The sequence below is a fragment of the Gavia stellata genome, chromosome 5, assembly GCF_030936135.1.
Source record: "Gavia stellata isolate bGavSte3 chromosome 5, bGavSte3.hap2, whole genome shotgun sequence".
Taxonomy (NCBI): Eukaryota; Metazoa; Chordata; class Aves; order Gaviiformes; family Gaviidae; genus Gavia; species Gavia stellata.
Genome location: NC_082598.1, coordinates 14,328,292 through 14,340,380, shown reverse-complemented (window position 1 = coordinate 14,340,380; position 12,089 = coordinate 14,328,292). Strand labels below are relative to the sequence as shown.

Below are 12,089 nucleotides of genomic sequence, written 5' to 3'. Positions count from 1 at the left end.
TTTTAAACTGGATTCTGGCTAACTAGAAAGAAAATTTTCTCCCTGTAGTCTCACAAAGTCTAAAAACCAATACATTATTGGGAAATTTCATAGCTGCTTTCCTGTTTCTTGTACATGTGGATCTACAGACATATCTAAACTAGAAAAATTAGTTCACATTTTAAAATGTGGCTGAACAAGACAGATATTGTTTAGGATGCACCTGGTCTTGGACGGACAATAACCCACTTCTAAGAGGCACCTATTTTACTAGTCTGAACATGGCTTTAATGTTAGTGTTAATCAGTTGTTTTAGTCTCATTTTCTTAAATGGCTGCAAATCATTTGCTGTTTTCATTTATTTACTTCATCTCTTCACTCTTATTTTGCTTTATCAATTCCCAGGGTAAAACTGAGATCTCAAGACATTGCAGGTCAACATGCTACAGCATCCAGTATAATTTGTCACATGACTTCCACATACTAGTATTTCACATGTCACTCACACCGTATGTGCACCTGAACCCATTATGCTTGATTATAAATTGCTGGTTGATAGAAAATTATATTCACAGGCATTTACTGAGAGTAATTACTCAGCAGGAACTATCAACCTGAATCAATTACGCATGGTGTAAGTATATTTCCCCAAGGATTTCTGGAAAGGGTGGGAGTAAATGTCATGAGTGTCAATGGTACAAGAAGACATCTGTGCTACGTGGGGATACTTCCTCCAAAATTTTACTTTTCACATTCAGCTGTAATAAAGCATAAATTTTAGCCTGTGCCTCAGTCATTTAAATTTAAATGGAGTTAAAACAGAGTTATTTGAATGATTACATGGTAATCTAGTGAGCTATCAAAACACATACGTCACAGTGTAATAGGAAAACAGACCTGAGATTATGACTGTTTCTATCGAAGCAGTCAGCACTAAGAGTACGTGTTTGGGGTCAAAGATAGACTGAGTTAAATATTGGTTAGACGCAGAACAACTCCTACCCCAAAGGGTGTTCACAAGATTTTCAAAGGTATCTGAAATAAATGGGAATTAGATGACAAAGTATTTTTCAAGATACAGCCCAAGTCATGCACAAAAGCCATTGCTGTCGGACCCAGAGCCTGAATACGCTACAGGCACGTCTGCATGGATGAACAGGCAATTGCACCCCTATGCTCCTTGGTGACTTCATTACCCAGCTCTTGGCAGTGTTTATCGGCGTGTGCTATGTTCCAGGCTGGCGGGACTATTCAATTTCTGCACGCCTGAACAGTGTGGGTGTAAATTAGCTCTAATCCAGAAGCAAATTGGCTCTGCTAAGCAGTGCAGTACGTGGTGAGCTTACACAGCTGCGACAGGAAGGGCCTGGAATCTGGGCTTCAGAGAGGAATGCTACCTCTACTTTTCTAGAGATGCAACAAGACTATTCCTTTAAACTGATCAATTTAAAAATCATTTATTTAGTTTAAGCTTCTTTAGTATCACAGAATCATTAAGGTTGGAAAAGACCTGTAAGATCATCAAGTCCAACCATCAACCCAACACCACCATGCCCACTAAACCATGTCCCGCAATGCCATGTCCACACGTTCCTTGAACACCTCCAGTGATGGTGAATCCACCACTTCCCTGGGCAGCCTGTTCCAGTGCTTCATCACTCTCTCAGTACAGAAATTTTTCCTAATATCCAGCCTAAACCTCCCCTGGTGCAACTTGAGGCCATTTCCTCTTCTCCTGTCACTCGTCACTTGAGAGAAGAGACCAACACCCACCTCTCTGCAACCCCCTTTCAGGTAATTGTGGAGAGCGATGAGGTCTCCCCTCAGCCTCCTCTTCTGCAGACTGAACAACCCCAGTTCCCTCAGCCGCTCCTCATAAGACTTGTGCTCCAGACCCCTCACCAGCTTCATCGCCCTTCTCTGGACACACTCCAGCACCTCAATGTCCTTCTTGTAGTGAGGGGCCCAAAACTGAACACAGTATTTGAGGTGCGGCCTCACCAGCACCGAGTACAGGGGCACGATCACTTCCCTGGTCCTGCTGGCCAGACTGGTGCTGATACAGTAGTCATTGAGGAGAGACTTGTATCTCCCGAGGTTGATCTGCGACACATATATTAGATAACTTAGACTGGAACTAATTTATGTTAGTGCCTCTATTTATCTTGTAGAGAGAGCCTGAACTAGTCTTTCAGTTGTCTACAGTTGGCTGGCATAAAATCCATCCCACAGTTGTGGGCTCAGTTCATTTCTGCAAAACTAAATCCCTAGCTGCCAGTCCAAGGGGCACAGGTCGTCTGTGGTCTGCTGTTGGCTCTGCCTGCTCTCTCTGAGTGTCAGGTAATCAAGGACACCAAACACCACTTGTGGGGCAACTGCATTTGAGCCGTATGTACCTAGCCATGCGGGCACGAGGCCAAGAACAGGCAAGTTATAAATGTGAACATTATCAAGGAAGAGCTAAACACTCATGACATCCACTCTTGCTAATGATTTGATGAGGTTACTACTTGGGCCGGGTCTCCCAAAATATATACCTGCTACCACATGAACACACAGTAGCATTATGTTTCATTTAAAGCTGCTCTGTACGTGTTGCTCTCTGGAGCGGGGTGTGGGGAAGAAGTTATCTGAGATTACAGGCTCTAATTTTCAGTTTGGAGTTGTGTGACTCAGCACTGCTCCGCTGCTGAGTGATGAGCGTTGAGTCTACTCCAGTCAGTCCTAAAGTCTGCCCTGGTCTGCCCGAAGCCTCCTCTGGCGTAGAGCAAGATTGTGCCTTTCTTTTTTACTTGAAAATGCTTAGCAAATTCATATACTTTTCAGTGATTTCTGAATCACATTAGCTATATACAGCTGTCTTTTGAGATAGTATTAATTACCTATATAACTATTTAAATTAATTAAATCTCCACAGTCTGGATTCTTTTGAATCCTTCCTCATGTTTCAGGTGTTTAACTCTCCTTCTTCCATTTCTACTCCTTTTTTTCCTTCTCACGCATTTTCCGCCTTCATTGTTGTTTTCTGCCTATTTTTTAAAGGCAGAATATAGGCAATATTCCATACTGCTCAGTTGTTAGCGTGGTCCCTGGCATATTCTTTCCCAGGCCAAAATCACTTTCTGAAGCAATTCCCTTCACGTTTCAGAGGTTAGCATAGACCAAAGGCTGCCTAATAGGCAGCTTCAATACAACAACTCTGGTTTGAAGATTAGAGAGCTTAACCATCAGGATGCAAGCCAGGCTGTGCCACTTAGCTTTCAGGCATCAATCCCTGCACCATTTTACCTTCTGGTGTGAATGTAACCCATGCCTAAAATACAGAAATGACATTCCCATGCAGAACTCTATTTGCTGCCTGTCATGAGAGCCCTCCTGGCTACCGCTGGGGAATGGGAAGTGTATGAATAGTTTGGCAGACGTTCAGGTTATCAGGTAACTTAATCTTATGCAGGATTATTATATCAATTAGTTCTGACATATGTTGCTATGAAATCAGAGCACTTTTCAAATTGGGGAATTTCGCAGAATTTGGCCAGATACCTACCTCTATTTGCATGTCCTAACCATATGCCAACTCCTCACCCTGCACCCTGGGAAGCAAACCTCAGCGTGAAAGGGAAAGATGGGATCTGCAGCTGACACCAACAGGATGTAGACAGTCCGGGAGTATCGTATTTGTTCCTTTTTGTTAGCATGTTTCCTTAATATTTACACTGAGCAAAGGTTAGTGTTTTCTTCTTTATGGATGGAGTGTAAAATAAGCAAATTTCCTGAAATACTGATCAACTCATCAGCTTATTTTTGTTAACTTTTTAAAAAAGAAAGGAAATATAGGAATTTTCACTCCTTTCTGATATATTTGGTGGCTATTTTGTTTTGAAAAGTAAAAATATTCTTCCCAAGTATGCTTATTCAGTTAAAAATTACCTGATCAGGATGCTTTGCTTACTTCTTTCTTCGTCTTTATTTTACCTTTTCACTAAAAAATGTAGTTGAATGAAAACCTGGCAGATGAGAACGAGTAAGCAGAATAATGGAGATATAAGAGAGAGTAACACTCATTTACAATTGTAAAATACTGCCAGCTTCTTCAATTTTTACAAAAATAGAACACAGCAAGAACCAATTTATAAGAGAAACCTTTAAAAATGCAGGCAGAAAATTATTAAGTGCCCATGTATCAAACGCAATTCTTATTTCCCACAGTGGCAGCCAGATGACAAGCCAAGCTGCTTATTGTCACAGAAATCATGCTCAGTTATCAATATTCCTACAATCATTGCCTGCAATTGATGTTAAAACGATGGCAGAAAAATAATGGGCGAAGTTTTCAAAGTGGAGTATAAGATGCATATGCATATAATAATCCATTATTTTTGAAAAGACGTGTGCACACTGCAGGACCTACACATTACTGCCAAAAAATTGCCCTGATTTTGTAGTATGTGCACTTTTGCTGATGTGCATGAGCTCCTATAAAGTTTAAATGAGGGATTTTACAAAAGATAAGGTTTTGTATAAGCTTGCGGAAGTGACTCTGTTTTTCTGGCTAAAACATGAAAGATTGTGGGTGCCACGAACATTTTTACTCAGGGTAAAACAAAAGGAGCGGAGTCTTTTTGGGGCTGCTGGGTGACCTGATCCAGAAGATGAACTGATATGACCAACATTGTTAGCTTTCACCTGTCTACCACCTACTTACCACTGAACACTCATTATTTAGGTCAGAGAGGTAAACCAAAACATATGCCTTCTCATGATGTTTATGCAGGTATGTAAAGTTCAAGCTACCCAGCAGCTTTCTGTTTATACTTTCTATCCCATTCCAGGTCACCAATACCAAGGGTGATGCTGGACTTTGAGGTGACGGTGTGAGTCCTTTTGAGTCTTCACGGTCCAAATCCTTCTGTTCTTTCTTAGAACAAGTTTCTCTGCATAAACCACTCCAAAATGTGAGGAGCACAGGGATATACTCTGTACTTGTTCCACAAGGAGGAAATAAGCAAGTCTTACTGTCACAGTTAGACTCCAAAGTCCCATTCAGTCTTTCTTTTTACACCTTTTGAATGGAAATAAAGACTCTAGAGTGCCACAAATTTACCAAAGTGTTTCAGTTGAAAGTTTTATCTTTGTTTTGTGTGTAACCAGGCAGGAAATCCAGTTCTGATGAGGGATACAACCAGCCACTAACCATCTCCATCTCTTTAGAAAGCAAATTCTGGGCCATCTGGTAAAATAGTGCTTAGTTATCATCAAGACAAATTAGTTGTCATTAGGGACAGGCAGTGGTGGGGTGGGGAGAATTAAAGCACTGCCACCACCACTTTGAGGAAGCAGTTGTGTTGACCACATCTGATTCGGTCACCTAGGCATTTTTTGCTTGTGTTTGTATACAAATTTTGATGCATTGTTACCACACTGAATAAAAACTAAAATTAAAAACAAATAGTGGGCAATGGCAGTGGGCACCAAACTGACACCTTGCCTGTCCTCCAGCCTTGGCTGTCTACAACTAGCCACTATCTTGGCTAGACGTACTGGTTATTCCCAGCTCTGGAAGTATCTCTGTGACATATTGCTGCAGTAGGGCTCCTCATGCTCTATGGAGTCCACCTTTATGGCATTGTAACACTCTATAAAGATTATTTTCATTTTTGCTGGTATTTTTACAACTTCAGCATATCCAGCAATTTTAGTTATATGGCATAACTTCCACATTTCTCTTTTCTATGACCAGGATATAACAAAACAATACCTACTTCTGTCGCTTTCTGGCTTCTTCTAACTCCTTTACAAAATTTCATTGCTAGATCTTTTCTATTGAGAATGAAAAGGTTTTAGTGCAGTATTTTGAGAGAATACTGTCTTTCAAAGAGTCCATATTTATCAACCGATATTCTAAAAAAATGGTATTTGGACATAGGAGTCTTTATTGTTTTTCTGAAATCCCCCTTGTAACTTCTGTATCTGTGCTCCAGTAGGCAAACCACTCTGACATGCACAGAGACATGTAGCTGAAATAATAGTTCCTTTCTGAGCTCAGTCATTCCCCATGATAGATCAGTTATTTTTTTCTCCCGACTCGGACATGTTTGTAATTAGCCTTCTAGCAAGGCCATCTGGACAAGACATCAGCATTACTTATGTGTAGCTGCTAAATCATAGAACTGAGGTGGGTTTCTAACTATTTAGCAAGCTGTCCCCCAGGATTCATTAATTAGAAAAGCTAGCATAGACATGCCCAGTCTGTTCTGACCTCAGACCCCCTTCCTTGTGAAGAATAACTGGGATAAATGTTCCACAGATTTATCTACTCTTCAGGGCTTCTTTCAAGGGATGTAAAAGTTTCCATTAATAGAACTTCTTTTCTGCAATAAAACTACAGTTTCTAAAGCTTGTCTTACTATGCCCACATTTTCCCCAAATCAGAAGCAAAAGAATGTTTTCTCCAGCAAAGTGTTTGAGATATCAATAGGCCAAGGTAAAATGTTAAATCTAGAAATGGGAAAGTAAATTCCACTGCCCACTCAGATCATTTTCTTTCCTCCACACCCAGGACACTGGGTTTGCAACACTGGCAAACTCACTTGCAAATTTTCTGTAATAAAAAGAGTGTCTTGTAGGACCTAGTAGGTGTGGGAGTGTCAGAAGAATGGTAGTTCTGCCTGGCTCGATTTCTCTTTTTGTCAGTAGAAATTCTGTCCTCGATGGTTGCTGAGTATGTGCCCACTGCTTGAAACATCTCGCATTTCTGAGGCTTCAGTTTCACACTGACAGCATGGCAAGACCCGTTGGTGAGTACCTCAGCTGCACAAAGGTGTTATCGTGCACTGAGGTATTGTCTGGCCAGAACAAACAGAAAAGAGTGACAAGCAGTGTAAAAGCTTCCATACAGCTCTCAAACAGAGCAGCTCTATTTTGTAAACCTGATGCCACTGGTCTATATTGCTATAGGTTTTTTTAGACCAACATTTTTTCCCTGTCCTTTGAATACCCTTCCACTGACTAGTATCCGATTCAAGATCCAGCATTGGAAATCAATACTGCAGGAACTCTACTATAATATCTGAGTATCAAGATAATAAGAATCTGAAAAACCTTTCCAAAGCTCACACAGACATGTGCTCTTTACCTTCACTTTATTTATCAGAAATACTGATGAAGCCCAAGACTTGACTGAAGGCTCAGTTACTTTTCTTGATCCATTCCTGCAGTGGTGGGTACAGTCTTTTTCTTCCTCGCTGCTGGCGAGAAGGTTGTTCAACGCTCAGTGTCACACACTAGCAATATTGCATGGATCAATGGTGAAGGGAAGGAAAACTCAGCTTATCTCTTTGTTGCTTCAGTAGAACCACTCAATTCCCAGCATTACCGCCTCTGAGACTACTTACATATTTGAACAGAATTGTCATGGAATAAATGTAATAGACACCGTTCAAACTCATTTTTATCCTCTTTTCCCTGCAGGTTTTTTTTTCCATATGACTGTCCACTAGAACCACTTGTTCACTTTTTTAATCTGCAGCTGGCTATTTTACCATTTATTCTCAGTCAATAGCATTCAGCAAAGGAACAACTACCTGGTTCAGATCCACAACTAAGTCCCCATCAAGCCATTTGTTCTCCCTGGGCCTTTATCAAGTTATCACAGCCTGTAGCTGCATCACCTTAAAGGCAAGATAAGTCATTCACTGGAAGGCAGTTTCCTACAAATAATTGATTGCACTAGTGTCGTTTTTAAACAGAATGGCCCAGGCCACGTTTATTTTGTCATGAATACAGGAACCATGTCAAGGTACCCATGTTTTTGAAAAGCTGAGAACCTCTGATGGAAAAGTGCTCCAGCTCTGGCACCAAGGAATCAAGAATACATGAACAAGAGAGAAATTTCACTTCTGTAACTGTCCAACATCTTAACTGCAGAGACTGCTTATTCACACACAGCTGCCGTAGTGAGATTTGTTTAGGTCTGGACCTGAGCTAATTTGCAGTTTGGAGCTAGACTGAAATACAGACCAATTGCCTTTTTTAATTTTTGCTGAAATTGCAGTGGTTTGGGAGGAGGCCTTAGTCTCTTACCAAGTCTGAAATTTTGACAGTCATGTAGAATCTGCAACTTTTCATCCTTTTTCATTGAACTTATCCTACTAAGCAGCCTAAAGACAAACTTTCAATATTTTTCTTCACCTAGTGAACAAAGCCGAGCTGTAAGCTCTTCCCTGGTGGTCCCCAAGTTTGCTACTGGCTTTCATTAGATGTTTGTGATTTTCACTCTGGCCCGCCATAGTTATAGCAGTCTTTTTTGCTTCAGTATTATATTTTCCATGCTAGCTTTTGGCCAGTCTGCTTTCTTTACTTTTGTATTTTTATATATTCAATAATGTATATATGCATAATTACATATGCCGTATAATTACATTTTGCTTGATTATATATGCCACCTTCTTTTCTTAATCATCACAGACGCCAGACTCTAATTCCCCATTTCATTCAGGCCTGTGAGGCGCAGAGCAGTACTTAGAGGCACAAAGCTCTCAGCTTCCATCGCTCTTGGCAGCAGCTGCCTCGACATCTGATGTGCAACTACAAGCAAAGTCCCACGTTGCTTGGCACGTTCCTGCTCATTGCATCCTTTGCCTAATCGAGAGCTGCAAGTACAAGCCTATACATGCTCTGTCACCAGTTTATCCAGAAAAATCTCCTGCGGGCATGGGTTTGATAAGAACACAAGGTTTCATCGGTCCAGGCATGCCTTCAATGTTCTTTTTATTTCTATTTTATTAGCCACAACTTATCCAGCTCAGATTCATGACTAGCTCCAAACCATGTAAGATTTCTGGACAAATATAATTCCCCCTCAGCTTCACTCCCCCCCTACATTGTCTCCACTTGTCAAGAGAGAAGCTGAGGCACAGGAAAGGGCTGTAATTTGTCCGAAGGGTGACAGATGTAGAAACTGAATCAGCATCTCCTGATTCTTGATCTAATTCTCCAGCCCCCAGGACACACTGGTAAGTAGGTGTTAGCATGCCCATTATAGCCCCTTATAGTGAATTCTTTAACGTAATTTTAATCACTGAATAAAGTGATTGATAAATTATTAAACATTTAAATAACAGTTAATTTTTTACTACATCATCAGGTTAATAACCTATTATTTATTTTGATAGTTTGTAAAAAAGGGTAGTGAATATAGATACAGAAACAGAAAATGTCTGAAAAGGGAATACAATGAGGCACTGCTAAAACAATGTATATCTTTAGCATTTCCAAACCCCATCATCTAATTATGGCTCAATAATAGACCTGGGGAGTAGGGACAGGATAAAAGAAAATAAATGGAAATCATCAATAGAAACCACCTCTGTAGAGAGTGAGACGTTCGAGGCTGGTCAGTGGTTATCTTTTGAACTCAGCATGGGCTTCATTTCCCTCCTTTCCTGCTGTCCTCCTTACATGCTGCCTTTGTGCTAGTTTGAGTGGTTTGGAAAAAAAAATAATTGGTGTTTTCCTCCTTTGTGCTGTTACTGAGAGACTTCTTATTTCCCCATTAATTTTAGCAGTACAGTAAATGCCTTCTTTTTCAGCATTTTATGAACAAAGTAAATATTAAACAAATTCAGGGAGAAAGCACTTGCATGTCTTAGACCATTGCAATGATTCCTCAGATCTTCATAGAGCCAAAATTTGTCTCATTCCACTATTTAGCGGTTTGCACAGGTTTGCAACCCACAGTTTGCAAAATGAGTTTCCAAGCACTGTAGCCTTTTCTCTTGATGCCTACAAATACCTTAGTCTCGTAAGGGCCAGTAGCTCAAACTAAGATGGTTCAAGACTTTGTCTGATTCAGTTACTCTCATGGTAGTCCCCTTGACCTCTTTTGAAGCCCTTATTAAAAAAAAAAAAAAAAAAGCCATCACATTTGCTGTCTTTTATTCTCTGGTACCAAGACAGTTTCAACAGTAAGTTACATACTCCATTCAGCTGTGCAGGAATTATATATTTTAATTTTCTTAGAGCCCTTGGGTGAAAATTCACTGTCTTGATGATTTGTCAACATTCATTTGAACGACTAGTTCTAAAGCTGTTTGACTGATGGTTTAACTGGAGATGATGGACAAATTTCTCATAAAGAAAGGAATATCCCTAAGCTCGTTTGTCATGAACATTGGTGAAGATAATTCATTGGCTTTTCAGCTAGGGACTCATATTTCTTGTGCTTTCCTCTAATATCTCAGTCCTCCATTGACCCATAGACTCACTGGTAGCCTTCCTATTTCTGGTGCAGTTGAAAAAATTACTATTAGTGTAAATTCTTTTAGCAATCTGTTCCTCTAATCTGTTTTTTCAGTCTGTCTTAAAGTATTTTACTTAATGTGCCAGTGTTTGTGCTCCTCTAAATTTAACCTATTTGGACAGTGTTTTCCTTATTTTTACTTTACACAGCCTCCTTTATTCCTCTGCTTATCTATGACAGCTATTTGATGTCCTTTCACATTCTCTTCTGAGTCTTCAGTATGGCGTCTCTATAGTCTTTATGCCACCTGGAAGTATTTTACCCTTTGAAACTGACCCTTTACATTTAATTTTTGCATGCTTTTCTATTATAGAGTATTTTCTACATATTCAATATTACTTGCAAAGTTTTTTTGGAGTATATCATATATACCACTTATAACCATAGTAACAAAGAGCTTCTTCCATAGTGTCTCTGGTGCCAACTCTTGGTGCCTTTTTCAGGAATACATCAACAGCTGTTTCTCATTTTAGAGAAGACAAACAGTCAGAGAAAAATTCTTCCAAAACAGCAGCTGTTCATATTTTAAAAAAAAAATTGGTCTCTGCCTCATAGCTTCCCCATGAATCTTTACACCCTTCTTGAAGTACTTACATTGTGTCTGTGTTTGGAGGAGAACACTGAATATCACATGAATCACAGTAAAATCACAGAAGTTGATACCAGTGTTGAACAGAAATGCTGAGAAGCTTGATGAGAAAATGATTGGTGGGGACTGCAGGTGCTGCTGGGGCTGTTGCTGTTGTCTAGAAAATGATGTCAAAAGAAGATGACTTTGCAGTCTTTAAACAACATAGGATTTTGTTGTAGTTCTTCCTTGAAACCACCTAGGAGGCTTTGACAACATACTAAGTAGTAACAAGAATACTGAATATACTTTCATCCCATGTTTTTTTCTCTTGTACAGGAGGAGGTTACTGATAATTTTGTAGGACAGCAGAGGGGAGCAGCTGCTTACTGCTGTTGTGTGTCCAGTCAACAACTCTCATCAGCCTTGAGCTACCTGGAGGTTTTGTCAAGCTACAGTCTGAGCAGAGGTGCTAAAGCCAGAGAAAGCACTCTCCTCTGCTGGATATTTATGATAGGCTTTAATGGGAGCAGTGTTTGACCAAGACCCAGCTGCACATATTTAGGAGGAAGCAATCATCAGTGTTTAGAAGAAATGACAGCTATAAAGCTCAAGGAGTTAATAGAGATTGAATGGTGCAGGAATCTGTTTTATACACAGGTGTATTTGGCTATCCACAGGACAGGCAACGGCTGTCGTTCTGATACAGTTATCTGCGCACGATAGCTATATCAATGTTTTTAAATTTTGGCAGATTAAGAAGACAGCAGGATCAAAGTGGACAGACTTCCAGCATGGACAGCAGAGCATCCCTTCAGAGCCACGAGAAACTCCAAGATGGACGTAACAACAATTTACTGGGACACGGCTGCACAAGAGGCTGCAGCAGCTAGTGAGCCATGGCCCCGCACACGCTTCCACCCTGGCAAGGCGAGGAAAGGTCCTCTCTGCACATGCCTTCATCTTCGTCCCTCGGATCCCAGGACATCTGACTCCTCCAAAAGCAGGTTCCCCAGACAAGGAGAAACCCACAGAACACACCGGCTGAGACTTTCACATACAACCCTGCTATTCTTTTGACTCTGCCACTGGAAAAATGACCATCAGCAACAAAATACAGTTTTATAAGTAAGTGTGACTTTCCTTTTCAAAATCCTGGAAGAAAACTTGAAACAGTTCATTAGGCAGCCTCTCAAAGATTGCCACATTTCTGGCTACTTGCAAGAGACAAAGTTATATTGG

At 40.4% G+C, this 12,089-nt stretch overlaps 1 protein-coding gene across 3 annotated transcripts in view; it reads left to right on the top strand.

Annotated features, from left to right (window-relative positions):
• STK32B (serine/threonine kinase 32B) overlaps positions 1–11,740 on the top strand; it is a 188,421-nt gene extending 176,681 nt beyond the window's left edge. For all 3 annotated transcript variants that reach the window (XM_059817922.1, XM_059817924.1, XM_059817923.1), the window contains one exon: positions 11,602–11,740. In XM_059817922.1, the coding sequence (XP_059673905.1) occupies positions 11,602–11,740 (139 nt within the window). The remainder of the gene's footprint in view (positions 1–11,601) is intronic.
• Positions 11,741–12,089: the final 349 nt, after the last annotated feature.